This window comes from Panulirus ornatus, chromosome 4 (genome assembly GCF_036320965.1).
Source record: "Panulirus ornatus isolate Po-2019 chromosome 4, ASM3632096v1, whole genome shotgun sequence".
NCBI lineage: Eukaryota > Metazoa > Arthropoda > Malacostraca > Decapoda > Palinuridae > Panulirus > Panulirus ornatus.
Genome location: NC_092227.1, coordinates 72,879,005 through 72,896,511, shown reverse-complemented (window position 1 = coordinate 72,896,511; position 17,507 = coordinate 72,879,005). Strand labels below are relative to the sequence as shown.

At 41.7% G+C, this 17,507-nt stretch overlaps 1 protein-coding gene and 1 long non-coding RNA gene across 3 annotated transcripts in view; one reads left to right on the top strand and one right to left on the bottom strand.

Annotated features, from left to right (window-relative positions):
• LOC139767363 (putative aldolase class 2 protein CC_1201) overlaps positions 1-10,718 on the top strand; it is a 33,497-nt gene extending 22,779 nt beyond the window's left edge. For both annotated transcript variants that reach the window (XM_071696700.1, XM_071696693.1), the window contains exons 3-7: positions 893-1,046; positions 1,519-1,681; positions 4,518-4,652; positions 5,621-5,730; positions 10,506-10,718. In XM_071696700.1, the coding sequence (XP_071552801.1) occupies positions 893-1,046; positions 1,519-1,681; positions 4,518-4,652; positions 5,621-5,730; positions 10,506-10,667 (724 nt within the window). In that variant the 3' untranslated portion in view covers positions 10,668-10,718. The remainder of the gene's footprint in view (positions 1-892; positions 1,047-1,518; positions 1,682-4,517; positions 4,653-5,620; positions 5,731-10,505) is intronic.
• The window catches only part of LOC139767381 (uncharacterized), a 332,929-nt gene that overhangs the window by 86,284 nt on the left and 229,138 nt on the right, over positions 1-17,507 (bottom strand). The window lies entirely within an intron of this gene.

The following is a 17,507-nucleotide window of genomic DNA, read 5'->3' as shown; positions in this document are numbered from 1 at the left end:
GTGCATTACACGTGACAGCTAGAGACTGAGTGTGAACGAGTGTGGCCTTTATTGTCTTTTCCTAGCGCTACCTCGTGCGCGCGCGGGGGGAGGGGGTGCCATTTCATGTGAGGCGGGGTGGCGATGGAAATGGATGAAGGCAGCAAGTATGAATATGTACATGTGTATATATGTATATGTCTCTGTATGTATATGTATGTATACGTTGAAATGTATAGGTATGTATATGTGCGTGTGTGTGCATTTATGTATATACATGTGTATGTGGGTGGGTTGGGCCATTCTTTCGTCTGTTTCCTTGCGCTACCTCGCTAACGCGGGAGACAGCGAATAAGTGTAATAAATAAAATAAAATACTATACATATATATATATATATATATATATATATATATATATATATATATATATATATATATATATATATATATATAGTGAATTGTAACGATGTTGTATACTGGGGTCGACTTGCCGTCAGTGGACTGAACCAGGACTTGTGAAACGTCTGGGGTAAACCATGGAAAGGTCTGTGGGGTCTGGATGTGGATATAGAGTTATGGTTTCGGTGCATTACACATCACAGCTTGTATAGGTATGCGAGCGGATGTGGATTCATCGTCTGCTTCCTGGCGCTACTTCGTCGACTCGGGGTGTCGAAGCTGTTTCGTGTGGGCATAGTGGCGCCGAAATTGGATGAATCCGAGCGAGCAAGTTTATCCATGTATACATATATATATATATATATATATATATATATATATATATATATATATATATATATATATATATATATATATATATATATATAAGGGTCTTGCAAGATTTACTTGCTTATATTCCTTTAATATCTAGTTTTCGTAGCACATCAGGATTCCATTTTCTCTCTCCCTCAGGGCGGCGCGGCTAGAGTTGGCCGCCTCCTTCCGGGGGCTAGACAAGCTGGGCCTGAACGAGGGTGTCTGTAACCACCTATCGGTGATGGTGCCCCGGGCCGACGGCCAGGGAGAGACCATGCTCGTCGGCCACTACGGCCTTCACTGGCAGGAGGTGAGCCTCGCCCGACACACACACACACACACACACACACAGCTAGATAAATGGGCTTCAATCGTTCCTCTTGGTCAGTGGGCACAGAAGGCACTAGAGGATAGTCTTGGGTAAGGCACCACAGCTGTGACAGACCTAGCCAGCCGGCCGCTTGTAACTCTGCTCCAGTTTACCCGGGGGTGTCCATGTCCGGGGACATGGCCCCCTCACTGATACCGACTGCCTCATCAGAGCCTACCAGGGCGGCTAATGAACCTGTCATGGCCAGGTCAGGCCAGGTCAGTCATGTTGTACTGCATCACCGGACAATCTAACAGTCACTCATGTTGCAGAGTGAGGCCTGGTAACTGTGGCAATGAGTTACACTGTGGTGCATGACCCCAAAACTACAGTAGTCCCACTGTGGTGGATTATGAGGTATCTGGATGTGACGCCAAGACCCATGTTACAGTGCAGGTTCTTCCCGTGGCAGGTGACGGCGAGCAACTTGCTGGAGGTGGACTGGACAGGCCAGACAGTGCAGGGGGAAGGCAAGGCAGACGTGACGGCCGCCTGCATCCACCTGGGCATCCGTCACATCCGACCCGACGCTAAGGTCATCATGCACACTCACCAGCCCTACGCCACCGCCCTGGGTCAGTCTGTGACACTCACACCATACACTGGTTGACTCACTCTCCCCAAACACCATCTGTCTCACTCTCACCATACACTGGTTGACTCACTCTCCCCAAACACCATCTGTCTCACTCTTATCGAACACCATGTTCTCACTCTCACCAAGCACCATCTGTCCCACTCTCACCGAACACCATCTGTCTCACTCTTATCGAACACCATGTCTCACCCTCACCAAGCACTATCTGTCTCAATCTCACCGAGCACCATCTGTCTCACTCTTCCCACACGCAAGATGACCACATGAAATCCTCCTCCTCCTCAGACTGGGTTGTAATGTCCTTGTTAGTTATCACCGTAGTCCTATCCTGATAACTGTCAGTTATCACCGTATCGCCATTATTTATTTTACCTTAGACGGCACGGGCACTTAGGCCCTAATTAAGGTGATTCATTATACTTGACCACTGTTTCCCGTGTTAGCGAAGTACCGCCAGGAAACGCACGAAGACACATCCACTCATATAAATACACACACACACACACACACACATGTATATATATATATATATATATATATATATATATATATATATATATATATATATATATATATATATATATATATATTTTTTTTTCTTTTTTTCATACTATTCGCCATTTCCCGCGATAGCGAGGTAGCGTTAAGAACAGAGGACTGGGCCTTTGAGGGAATACCCTCACCTGGCCCCCTTCTCTGTTCCTTCTTTTGGAAAATTAAAATAAAAAAATATATATATATGGTGAGGATATTCACTGTATGTATGGTTCATGGTAAAGTGCCTGAGGATTAACAGGAATGCATGTATAGTGCCATTGTACAAAGGTAAAGGGAACGAAGGTGGGTGTTCAAATTACAGAGGTCTAAGTTTGTTGAGTATCCCTGGGAAAATGTATGGGAGGGTACTGATCGAGAGGGTCAAGGCATGTACAGAGCACCAGATTGGGGAAGAACAGTGTAGTTTCAGAAGTGGTAGAAGATGTGTGGATCAGGTGTTTGCCTTGAAGAATGTTTGTGAGAAATACTTAGAAAAGCAGATGGATTTGTATGTAGCATTTATGGATCTAGAGAAGGCCTATGATAGAGTTGATAGAGATGCTTTATGGAAAGTATTAAGAGTATATGGTGTGGGAGGTAAGTTGCAATAAGCAGTGAAAAGTTTTTATCAAGGATGTAAGGCATGTGTACGAGTAGGAAGAGAATCTTGGTTTGCGGAAGGGGTGTGTGATGTCTCCATGGCTGTTTAATTTGTTTATGGATGGGGTTGTCAGGGAGGTGAATGCAAGAGTTTTGGAGAGAGGGGCAAGTATGCGGTCTGTTTCGGATGAGAGGGCTTGGGAAGTGAGTTAGTTGTTGTTCGGTGATGATACAACACTGGTGGCTTATTCGGGTGAGAAACTGCAGACGTTGGTGACTGAATTTGGTAAAGTCTGTGAAAGAAGAAAGCTGAGAGTAAATGTGAATAAGAGCAAGGTTATTAGGTTCAGTAGGGTTGAGGGACAAGTCAACTGGGAGGTAAGTTTGAATGGAGAAAAACTGGAGGAAGTGAAGTGTTTTAGATGTCTGGGAGTGGTTTTGGCAGCGAATGGAACCATGGAAACGGAAGTGAGTCACAGGGTGGGGGAGGGGGCAAAGGTTCTGGAAGCGTTGAAGAAAGTGTGGAAGGTGAGGACGTTATCTCGGAAAGCATAAATGGTTATGCTTGAAGGAATAGTGGTTCCAACAATGTTATATGGTTGCGAGGCATGGGCTACAGATAGGGTTGTGCGGAGGAGGGTGGATGTGTTGAATATGAGATGTTTAAGAGGTATAAGAAAAAGCAGCAGGAGGTCAAGAGGAAGGTGCAAGGGTTAAAAAAAGAAGGCAAATGAGAGTTAGGATGAGAGGGTATCACTACACTAGAGACTGTGAACAAATGTTGCCATTTTGTCTTTTCCTAGCGCAACCTCGCTGGATATGGGGTGGGGATGGGGGGGGGGGGGGTCGCAGGAATGTTATCTCATGTGTTCCCGGGTGGCGATGAGAATGGATGAAGGCAGCAACAAGTATATATATATATATATATATATATATATATATATATATATATATATATATATATATATATATATACCTTGAAATGTATGTATGTGTACGTGTATGGGCGTTTATGTATATATATATGTGTCTGTGGGTGGGTTGGGCCATTCCTCGTCTGTTTCCATGCGCTACTTCGCTGACGCGGGAGACGGCGAGTAAATATATAATATAATATAATATAATGGATGCGACACGATCAGGAACGCTAACCGTTACACCACGGAGGTCCAGGACTTGTCATTTACGGCCGTATCCCTTACCTGATGAGTGTCACTTTTCACTGCATCCCCTTACCTCATACCTGTGTGTCATCATCTTTTGCACCAGCTCCATTACCCAGACTCCATCTCCTTGAATTATACCCGTCATCTTTAGCACCGTAAACCATCTTCACTTCTACAGTCACTTTCACAACCTCTATACTACACTACCATCCCTGCCTCACAGTCATCATCACCCTCATATTCCTGTTACCTTCACCTTCACCATTCATTACTAACATATCCGGGCACCATCCCCTTTGCACTCACTTTCTCCATACACTATCTGCAGCATTTTCACCTTCCGCTTACAACGAAGGTTCCCTCATCTTCATCACGTCAACCTTTCATCTTACCAGTCCCATCGACCTATATTTGTAGTGTCTTTCCACAATATGGAAGACGATTCTAACAATCACTGGTGATGTAGGTCTCCAGTAAGGGATGTAAAGTAACACCATTACTGTTTCTCAGCCTGTATGAAGGATCCGAGACTGTTGATGGTTCACCAGAACTCCCTCAGGTTCTACCAGAATGTCGCCTATGATACCAGTTACACCGGATTCGCCCTGGCTCTTGAAGAGGGCAAGAGGCTTGGTCGCGTCTTGGGTAAGTAGCGGAAATTTCATCATTAGTGGATAAGGAGAGGAAGTTTAGCCATGGGATGGTGGATAAGGAAAGTATGCTTGGCCATTGGTGGGTAAGCAGAGGATGCTTGGCCACAGGTGGGTAAGCAGAGGAAGCTTGGCCATTGGTGGGTAAGGGGAGGATGCTTGGCCATTGGTGGGTAAAGGGAGGATGCTTGGCCATTGGTGGGTAAGGAGAGGATTTTTGGCCATTGGTGGGTAAACAGAGGATGCTTGGCCATTGGTGGGTATGGAGAAAACTTCGGCCACTTATCGACAAAAATTGTTTTATTCGACTTTTAGATGATATTACAGAGTTTTGGTAAAAAGAAATGATACTGTTACGTGTTTTATAGACTGCACGGAATGTATTTGTTAATGAAAGAACTTAAAGCTGTATTTCTGAATAGAGAATTAAGAATTGATTCCAAAATCGGATAAATGATGACCAGATATTTGTTAGATATACAACTAAACGGTTCTCACAGTAACCGAAACAGACACATAACATTTTCTGTGAAACAGTTGAGTGTAATGACAAATGTTTGTGTGGATAAGATCCAATTGGGCAGTATTGGTATAAATGCATCTGAGACTTGTGCCTCTCCGGATGAGATAGCGCAACCCGAAACACCTGTACTTGACTGAATCACCTCATTCCTTAATTTTGGTACACTCGTAGTATTACGGATGCAGAAGAGTCTAAAAGGACGGCTCTAAGCAATTTCATGAACAAAATTCCTGTAATATAAAAGGAGAACGAATGTGTGGTGATAGTTTTTTGTCCATAATCCTTGAGCCAAGTATGAGCCGGTTATTTCAATAACGCAGACCTTTTAACTACACTGCCTGAGGTATTTTGATACAGTAACTTGTAAATTTTTTTTTTTCACGAGTGGACTGATGACGTAGTGCGATAACCTGAGGTCTTCTAAATCTCCCTCCCGGCAGGCGAGAAGAACATCTTGTTTATGGGTAATCATGGCGTCGTCTCTGTGGCCAAAACCATCTCTATGGCCTTCGACAACCTTTACTACCTTGAGCGGGCGGCCATGATGCAGGTCAGTATTCACTTGGATTTTCTTAACAGATGATGAAGGTCGTGACCATTAGATCACACCCACAGATGGTGCAGGTGAGAGTACATCAAGACAGAAGCAGGACAGTGAAAAAACGAGAGACGTTAAGTCGTTGAGAGCAAACTTAAAAGTGGATGAGGTGAGACCGGCAATCAGAGCGTCTATAGTGAAAACCATATTATGTGTGTGTGTGTGTGTGTGTGTGTGTGTGTGTGAGTTGTGTTTTGCGCTTGACGGAAGGTGATGTATTATAATTCATATAACTTAAGAATTATTGAGGTGAAAACTATTGGCCAGTAATTAAACGGACTGCCCTCGCTTTTATTTCAATTCACTCTCAATTTTCTCCTTTTACACACTCTTCCAAACTCAGTCCCCAACTTCTGCAGTTTCTCACACGAATCAGCCACCAGTGCTGTATCTTCAGCAAACAACAGATGACTCATTTCCCGGGCGCTCTCATTCCCTACAGACTGCATATACAACGCTCTCTTAAGGACTCCCATTTACCTCCCTCAATTTCCCATCCATAAACAAATTGAATAAATATGGTGATATCACACACCCCTGCCGCAGACCAATCTTCACTTAAAACCATTCAATCTCATCTCTTGCAACTCGCACACAAGCTTTACACCCTTGATGAAAACTTTTCACTACTTACTTCTAGCTTCTTTCTACTATAACAGTATATTCTTAAGGCATTCCACAAAGGTTGATAAAGAAATATATATATATATATATATATATATATATATATATATATATATATATATATTTCTTTTTCATACATATTCGCCATTTCCCGCGTTAGCAAGGTAGCGTCAAGAACAGAGGATATACCTTTAGAGGGAATATCCTCACTTGGCCCCCTTCTCTGTTCCTTCTTTTGGAAAATAAAAAAATAAGAAAATAAAAAAAACGGGAGGGGAGGATTTCCAGTTCCCCGCTCCCTCCCCTTTTAGTCGCCTTTTACGACACGCAGGGAATACGTGGGAAGTATTCTTTCTCCCCTATCCCCAGGGATTGGGGATATATATATATATATATATATATATATATATATATATATATATATATATATATATATATATATATATTTCTTTTTTTTTTTTTTGCCGCTGTCTCCGGCGTTTGCTAGGTAGCGCAAGGAAACAGACGAAAGAAATGGCCCAACCCACCCCCATACACATGTATATACATACGTCCACACACGCAAATATACATACCTACACAGCTTTCCATGGTTTACCCCAGACGCTTCACATGCCCTGGTTCAATCCACTGACAGCACGTCAACCCCGGTATACCACATCGATCCAATTCACTCTATTCCTTGCCCTCCTTTCACCCTCCTGCATGTTCAGGCCCCGATCACACAAAATCTTTTTCACTCCATCTTTCCACCTCCAATTTGGTCTCCCACTTCTCCTCGTTCCCTCCACCTCTGACACATATATCCTCTTGGTCAATCTTTCCTCACTCATTCTCTCCATGTGCCCAAACCATTTCAAAACACCCTCTTCTGCTCTCTCAACCACGCTCTTTTTATTTCCACACATCTCTCTTACCCTTACGTTACTTACTCGATCAAACCACCTCACACCACACATTGTCCTCAAACATCTCATTTCTAGCACATCCATCCTCCTGCGCACAACTCTATCCATAGCCCACGCCTCGCAACCATACAACATTGTTGGAACCACTATTCCTTCAAACATACCCATTTTTGCTTTCCGAGATAATGTTCTCGACTTCCAAACATTCTTCAAGGCTCCCAGAATTTTCGCCCCCTCCCCCAACCTATGATTCACTTCCGCTTCCATGGTTCCATCCGCTGCCAAATCCACTCCCAGATATCTAAAACACTTTACTTCCTCCAGTTTTTCTCCATTCAAACTTACCTCCCAATTGACTTGACTCTCAACCCTACTGTATCTAATAACCTTGCTCTTATTCACATTTACTCTTTACTTTCTCCTTTCACACACTTTACCAAACTCAGGTACCAGCTTCTGCAGTTTCTCACATGAATCAGCCACCAGCGCTGTATCATCAGCGAACAACAACTGACTCACTTCCCAAGCTCTCTCATCCCCAACAGACTTCATACTTGCCCCTCTTTCCAAAACTCTTGCATTCACCTCCCTAACAACCCCATCCATAAACACGTTAAACAACCATGGAGACATCACACACCCCTGCCGCAAAACTACATTCACTGAGAACCAATCACTTTCCTATCTTACTACACGTACACATGACTTACATCCTCGATAAAAACTTTTCACTGCTTCTAACAACTTGCCTCCCACACCATATATTCTTAATACCTTCCACAGAGCATCTCTATCAACTCTATCATATGCCTTCTCTAGATCCGTAAATGCTACATACAAAGCCATTTGCTTTTCTAAGTATTTCTCACATACATTCTTCAAAGCAAACACCTGATCCACACATCCTCTCCCACTTCTGAAACCACACTGCTCTTCCCCAGTCTGGTGCTCCGTACATGCCTTCACCCTCTCAATCTATACCCTCCCATATAATTTACCAGGAATACTCAACAAATTTATACCTCTGTAATTTGAGCACTCACTCTTATCCCCTTTGCCTTTGTACAATGGCACTATGCAAGCATTCCGCCAATCCTCAGGCACCTCACCATGAATCATACATACATTAAATAACCTTACCAACCAGTCAACAATATAGTCACTCCCTTTCTTAATAAATTCCACTGCAGTACCATCCAAACCTGCTGCTTTGCCGGCTTTCATCTTCCGCAAAGCCTTTACTACCTCTTCTCTGTTTACCAAATCATTTTCCCTAACCCTGTCACTTTGCACACCACCTCGACCAAAACACCCTATATCTGCCACTCTATCATCAAACACATTCAACAAACCTTCAAAATACTCACTCCATCTCCTTCTCACATCACCACTACTTGTTATCACCTCCCCTTTAGCCCCCTTCACTGAAGTTCCCATTTGCTCCCTTGTCTTACGCACTTTATTTACCTCCTTCCAAAACATCTTTTTATTCTCCCTAAAATTTAATGATACTCTCTCACCCCAACTCTCATTTGCCCTCTTTTTCACCTCTTGCACCTTTCTCTTGACCTCCTGCCTCTTTCTTTTATACATCTCCCACTCGTTTGTATTTTTTCCCTGCAAAAATCGTCCAAATGCCTCTCTCTTCTCTTTCACTAATAATCTTACTTCTTCATCCCACCCCTCACTACCCTTTCTAATCAACCCACCTCCCACGCTTCTCATGCCACAAGCATCTTTTGCGCTAGCCATCACTGCTTCCCTAAATACATCGCATTCCTCCCCCACTCCCCTTACCTCCTTTGTTCTCACATTTTTCCACTCTATACTCAGTCTCTCCTGGTACTTCCTCACATAAGTCTCCTTCCCAAGCTCACTTACTCTCACCACTCTCTTCACCCCAACATTCTCTCTTCTTTTCTGAAAACCCATACAAATCTTCACCTTCGCCTCCACAAGATAATGATCAGACATCCCTCCAGTTGCACCTCTCAGCACCACTCCTGTTTCAGGAGTAGTGCTACTCCTACCCTTGTTCTTGTCCTCTCACTAACCCCTGACTTTACTCCCAAGACATTCCCAAACCACTCTTCCCCTTTACCCTTAAGCTTCGTTTCACTCAGAGCCAAAACATCCAGGATCCTTTCCTCAAACATACGACCTATATCTCCTTTTTTCTCATCTTGGTTACATCCACACACATTTAGACACCCCAATCTGAGCCTACGAGGAGGATGAGCACTCCCCGCGTGACTCCTTCTTCTGTTTCCCCTTTTAGAAAGTCAAAATACAAGGAGGGGAGGGTTTCTGGCTCCCCCGCTCTCGTCCCCTTTAGTCGCCTTCTACGACACGTGAGGAATGCGTGGGCAGTATTCTTTCTCCCCTATCCCCAGGGATATATATATATATATATATATATATATATATATATAGCTGTGATATTTGGGTCTGAAGAGCAAGTTTCAAGAGCCCCTCACTGGTGTGCATGCAACGTGTCTGTTAGTAATTAAGCTAAGTTCTGTTGAGTGCATCTTTTCATCTCGAGATTTGTATTTCATGTGCTCGTACCTTCTAACCTGCTAATTACGCCTTGCTCTCTGATGCTTGACTCTATCAGTCCAGAATATATTTATGCCTTTATAATCTGCGAGCCTTTATGTCTTGAACTGACCCTGAATTAATCACTAAATCTGTGATCCAAGACCATATGTATGTTATAAATGACCTCTGCAGCCTTCTGTGAACCTCCCATTGGCTTTTTAAACTCAAAACACTTCTTTCCAATGCAATACAGGGCCTTGGTAACTTAATACCTCTATGTCTCCCTGACTTAGATGTCTGTTCATGATAATTATTTGACCCATTTGACACCGATTCTACTTCTCATTATCTCTGTAAGGCCTAATCATTCAAGAACCCTGCAACTTTCTGTCTCAAAGTCCATACATGTTTTGATGTCCATCCAAGGACATGTTTATGTCTTTAACTTCAGTGTCTAGAATTCAAAACTAGTAAGTCGCTTATTACAAGAGCCTTGCGTAGCCAGCTATAAACCTTCGTCTGTCTTCCTTATGCTTTGATCTGTAACTTACAACTTGTTTGTATGTTGTTATCACTAGACGTTAAGGAGAATTCGTCTTCAGGTGTTTTTCCTCGACATGGGCGGACGTGACCTGAAATTAAATTCTCTGACAGGTTCTGGCAGCGGGAATGGAGAAAGAGGTGGCATTGATACCAGACAGCGAGTGCGGACCGATGCTAGATGCCATTTCGGATATGCTTCAAGAGTATGCTGACGCCCACTTCTACTCCAATTACAGAATACTACGCAAATCCCAGCCAGAGTTTGAACTCTAATGTTCCCTACTATTAACCTGACAACTGAGGAATTAATGATTACTTGTAATAGTGTGTTCTTTTATATCCCTTCCTACCTTATGACTACCGAAATTTGATATAAAATATGACAAAAAAAAAAAAATGTTTTCAGATACGAGTACATGGAAAATCTCGATTTTCTTTTTCCGGTAATGATAAAATACGAACAATACGATACAGTCCATGGTGAAACTGTTCAAAGATTAGACTTGATATAGTACACTAGTTCTAGTGGTGAGTGACCGGACTGATGCCAGCACACATTCGGAATTACCAGTTTATACTTTATGGGAAGGTGTTGGTCCAAGCCCGAGGGACCACTCTGCTTAAGGTTTCTGTACTGTAAAATTAACATCTTAAGCCTTTGCATACAGTCAGCATTCACAATATCCATTACTTTACGAATTACATTCATACACGGCTCATACTTTAAAAGTACTTTGCATCTTGTCTAACAAGTCTACTGCTTAGTTTCTTGATAAGGCCTCTGGTTGGTCTATCTTTTTATCTCTGAAGATTGACAACTGTCGACATCAAAGTGGAATATGAATATGAAGGTTGTGCTCGGCCTCCCTTTCCCAAGTCATGCCCTATGGAAGGCAATTCTATGGCCTCGATCCCCTCACTGTAACTCGGCTCTCTTGATTCTGGTGCCATCTTTATTGCCCTCCTCTGGAACTTTAATATATTATCCTTTCAGACCAAACTTGAGAGCACAGTCCACTTTTGGTCTAATGTACGTTGTAAATAGCTTGATGAACGTCTCCTTTTCCCGTACACCAACGTAGGTGTTCAATTTACCAGCGGGCTGTTCCCTGCACAGTTCCCCGGAGGTGGACCTCTGGCAACAGGCGAGGTACTGTATACCGTCGAATTGTTCGTACTTTTCACTAAAACATTCCAGGAGCTTATGGCCAACCAAATCATGTATTAGATCCATTTGGGAGCTTGTCTAAGTTTCTTTGTCAGGTGACGCAATCCTCGCCTTTATTTCTTTCATGACCTTAGTATTATCTGCTGACATATTCAGATACGAGTCCAATCCTTCTAGTAGGTCGTTTACATGGAAAACGAAGAGCAACAGTTCCATGACCGAAACCTGCGGCACGTCACAAATAACCTCCCCGAACATGCGTCCTCTACTCCCTTCTACCAAGTGTCTCTCCCTCGAAGAAGTCATATCCTTATGCCCGCTTGAAAAACCATCAGATAATGTAGTATGACCAGACTTGACAGGATATACTCAGAAGTTATTCACGTCTGCAGTTTTTCAGCAGTGGGACGGAGGTCGCTCAGTCTTGTCAATGGAACTTTGGTAATGGTAATCAATGATCAGGGAATACGTGGGAAGTATTCTTTCTCTCCTATCCCTTGGGATATATATATATATATATATATATATATATATATATATATATATATATATATATATATATATATATATATATTTTTTTTTTTTTTTTTTTTTTTACTTTGTCGCTGTCTCCCGCGTTTGCGAGGTAGCGCAAGGAAACAGACGAAAGAAATGGCCCAACCCCCCCCCCCCCCCATACACATGTATATACATACGTCAACACACGCACATATACATACCTACACAGCTTTCCATGGTTTACCCCAGACGCTTCACATGTCTTGATTCAATCCACTGACAGCACGTCAACCCCGGTATACCACATTGCTCCAATTCACTCTATTCCTTGCCCTCCTTTCACCCTCCTGCAAGTTCAGGCCCCGATCACACAAAATCTTTTTCACTCCATCTTTCCACCTCCAATTTGGTCTCCCTCTTCTCCTCGTTCCCTCCACCTCCGACACATATATCTTCTTGGTCAACCTTTCCTCACTCATTCTCTCCATGTGCCCAAACCATTTCAAAACACCCTCTTCTGCTCTCTCAACCACGCTCTTTTTATTTCCACACATCTCTCTCACCCTTACGTTACTTACTCGATCAAACCACCTCACACCACACATTGTCCTCAGACATCTCATTTCCAGCACATCCATCCTCCTGCGCACAACTCTATCCATAGCCCACGCCTCGCAACCATACAACATTGTTGGAACCACTATTCCTTCAAACATACCCATTTTTGCTTTCCGAGATAATGTTCTCGACTTCCAAACATTCTTCAAGGCTCCCAGAATTTTCGCCCCCTCCCCCACCCTATGGTCCAATTCTGCTTCCATGGTTCCATCCGCTGCCAGATCCACTCCCAGATATCTAAAACACTTCACTTCCTCCAGTTTTTCTCCATTCAAACTCACCTCCCAATTTACTTGACCCTCAACCCTACTGTACCTAATGACCTTGCTCTTATTCACATTTACTCTTAACTTTCTTCTTCCACACACTTTACCAAACTCCGTCACCAGCTTCTGCAGTTTCTCACATGAATCAGCCACCAGCGCTGTATCATCAGCGAACAACAACTGACTCACTTCCCAAGCTCTCTCATCCCCAACAGACTTCATACTTGCCCCTCTTTCCAAAACTCTTGCCTTTACCTCCCTAACAACCCCATCCATAAACAAATTAAACAACCATGGAGACATCACACACCCCTGCCGCACACACACACACACACACGAGTCCTACGAGTCCACGGGGAAAATGAAACACGATAAGGTTCCAAGTGCACTTTCGTGTAATAATCACATCATCAGGGGAGACACAAGAGAGAAATATAAGTCAGTTGATATACATATAAATTGTCAAACTGGTTAGTTTCTTTATTAAGCCCTTTAGTGGGTAAGATATCAAATTCTGATATCCTGAACAATGTAGATTTAGTTAATAAGCTTAACAATATCAATTTCATACTTGCTAGCTTTGATGTTTCCTCACTTTTCACAAAAGTTCCAGTTAATGACCTTTTAGAATATTTATTTGATGTTTTGGATGATATTCATTTATCTGTTTCAAAGTCTGTTTTCATTCAACTGAAAAATCGTGTATAAAAGACTGTGTATTTCAATTCAATGGAGATCATTGTGCTAAAAAAAAATTTGGTATGACAATGGGTAACCCTCTTTCACCTGTACTAAGTAATCTTTATATGGAATTCTTTGAAACAAAATTACTAAAGGATATCTTACCTTCTAATGCAATTTGGTTTAGGTATGTAGATGATGTTCTTTGTGTTTGGCCAACAAATGAAAATTTACAAATATTTCTCCCCTTACTTAACAATTTAGTACCTTTCATCAAATTCACAGTATAAAATGAAAATAATGGTATGTTACCATTTACAGATTGCATGATCCAAAGGCAAGGAAACAAGTCTAAGTTTAGCATATACAGAAAACCTACCAATGTATGCTCATATATCCATTATTACTCATCTCAACACGACAGTTAAATTATCATTTCAATCTATGTTCCTAAAGGGCATTACGTATTTGCAGTCCAGAGTATATTGACGATGAGTTTGAGAAGACATATTCTATTGGATCTAAGTTAAAGTACCCTAGATCTTTCATTGATAAATCCCTTAGATTAGCAAAGAAATAATTTTATAGAGTTGAGCCCAAACCTTCCATTGACACCATGAATCTTTTAGTACTCCCTTTTAATAATTTTACTTTACTTCCCATGTTGCTTAAATCCTCTGATGTAAATGTTGCCTTCAGCAACAATGATACTATAAAGAATATCTTAATCAGGAACTCACCAAAAAATTCTCCTGGGTGTATCTAATAAGTGCCATGTACAGAAATTGTGATAAGTTTTAAGTTGGGCAGACTGGTAAGGATCTTTCTGTTAGACTAAAGCAACATAAATATAGTAAAAGAACGGGACAAGAATCAAATGCTTTGTTTAATCACGTCAAAAACTATGATCATGGTATTGACTGGAGTAATGCCATCTCCGTTATTAACTCTAACTCTTATTACCACGAGAAATATCATTGAATCTTCTATTATCAAATACACAAATAAATACAATCTTAATATTAGTGATGGTCTCTACAAATTGGATAACTTAATTGTTGATAAAATTTGTAAACAATTCACCTTCTCGTTCACATAATAAGTTTATGATACGCTCGTTGTCTGTCTTGGACAATCCCATGTTTACCAAATATCCTTGCACCAGCGGTTGGCAATCACTGCTCTAGACCAGCCTCAAGGGTGTGGATGGCTGGAACTGATGTATACCAAAGCCACTTTCTCTCTCACCCACACCGACTAAGAATACCTCGAATTCAACATTTGAGCGCGTCAGGCTAAGGAGTATAGTAAAACTTGTGGAGGGAAGAGCAGATGCAAGTCAAAAAAGTGCTCAGAAGTGTTGATATTCTTAGCATCCTGAGACTCTTAATGACCTTATGTACAAATTATCCCGACTTTATTTACATTTTATCCACATTGATCGTCTTTGTACAAATCATCACGTGATTTAATGCACAAATCATCCCTGTGATTATGTATAGATTATCCCGTGTTTATTTATCCACAAATTATCCCGTGATTGTTTAGGTACAATTTATCCCCAGTGATCGTCCATGTACAAATCATCGCGTGATGTTTATGTACAAGTTATCCCAGTGATTGTTGAAGTACAAATTTTATCCTAGTGATTAAGTACAGATTAACCCAACACAGGTTCCTGTGAGTAACTTTCCTGGAGTCGATGGGAACGTTCACACAGAAATACCATAATGTAAATGAGGAGAAACTTAAAGAATTTGTTACTAATTGGCACACTGCCCACTGACGTCCCGCAAAATATTTTTCTGATTATATTTACACTATTTTTCGACCAATAAACAAACTAAATAAAACTCTAAGAAATCGAGGAAATGATTTAAGATCTTAAAACACTATATGAAGCAAACAAAACCTAGTTGTCAAACCAGGCAGGCTATGAATGGATTTGGCACACACACACACAACACACAGCCAAAGCTAAGCAAGAATCTTTAAATCTGATTTTTTTTAATAAATCGTGTTCAGACAAGGGAAGGTATCATGATCAAACATTTGTGACAGGATCCATGTGAAGCAAGCTAGAAAATGAGGGCCTTAGAAAGAATGGTAATAAGAGAAAAGGAGAATTGAAAGATTAATCATCGGAAACCAAAAGCCTGTGCGGCAGGAGTAAGCCTGGGGGGGAATTAATCATAAGCCTGTGAAAATACACCATAAGCCTGGGGACATTAACTATAAGCCTGGGGACATTAATATGTCTGGGGACATTAACTACAAGTCTGGAGACATTAACTATAAGCCTTGGGAAATTTGATGAAATTATAGAAACAGGATCAGACGCAACCACGGTTAGAGAAGGATACAAAGGTACTGAAGATTCAAATCAAGGATCATAAGAAGCTTCACCAGATGAGACCAGAAAACGAGGAGTTGAAGATTTGTCAAAGTACATCGAAATAAACCAGGTGAGGGAATTCTGAGTATGAAAAAGAAAAAAAAGTTTTTCCTGGACGACCTATAGACATTCCACTAATGGATGTGTCCATAACACAGAAAAATGAAACTATCAGGGCTAAGGGAGGTGAGGGGGGAGCATAAAAACTGACGTGAAGAGGACCCAAAGACACTGTAAAAGACAGACACGTAATCAAGGGAAGCTGTAGATTTTTTTTTTTTTTCGTCTTTTGGTTGTGACGGCAAGGGCAACCGAATGCCATTGTATCGTCAAGGATATCTCATTCATGCCTCAGGAAGCTGTCCACGTCCTACGTTGTGGCCGTGGGTCATGAAGTGTTATGGTATTGTAAGCGCGTCTACTTATATGTATCAAGTGCCTGTTGTGGAAGTTCCATCACGAGCATGAATACTGAAAAGGTATTTGTAAAGATGGGTGACGTCTAGAGCGTTGATGAAAGAGTGCGTACTCGAGTATATTTTGGAGAGTGTGGCTTCTAAATGGAAGCATTTCTGGTGAGGTGGTTGTTAGGTGCTTGTCGGTTTAAATTCTGACGCTTATATTTATTGGAGATTTAGGGGGATCTGAGAGAAAAGGTTGCAGGGGTAATTCTAAGCTTTTTTTTTATTTCTACCTTGGGCGTTGGTTGTTAGTCGAGGAATGATTTGGGTGATAGAAGACTAGTGTTGTTGCAGAGGACTGAGTACTGATCATGTTGAGGAAGCACTGGATTAGGAGAAAGTTCAGGAACGGTAAGAGATGGAAATTCCACACAATGTGTGCCAATACAGTGGGATTTTAGCAAATGGTGAAGAGCTTGAATCCAAGGGTCGTGTTGGGGCACATTCACCTGGTAACGTTGGAGTTGTGAAGACAAAATTTACAAAAGATACGATCATTAATCTGCCGGAGGTATATATCACCTGGTAACGTTGGAGTTGTGAAGACAAAATTTACAAGAGATACGATCTCATTAATCTGCCGGAGGGATATATGGGAGCAATGAAGGGAGAAAAACACAAAATAGAAGTTGGACTGGTATTCTTATTTTACAGACAGCCTTTAAGTTTCAGGGAAATAATGAAAAACAACGCATTCAAGTGATACATAGTGGGAAGGGTGGCGAAAGAAAGGTACGAAAAAGAGAGGCTGCATGGAAAAGTGGAAAAAGGTTAAATTACAAAAGTTACCTGAGATGGTTTTTGGTTAAGAACCAAGAAGATTTGTCAGTAAAAGCAGTCATATCAGCACACTTTCCTTCTTTGAAGGAGTACGTGACTATAAGAAAAGCAGTTCTGAATTATTCCAAGTGGAAATCAAAGCAGAGGGAAGGGGTGAGTTTCATGGCCCGGTTTGCCCCTTTTCTAACATGACAGACATCTGGGCAGAAGCGATCAAAGTATAATTTGGGGAAGTAAGATTTAGTA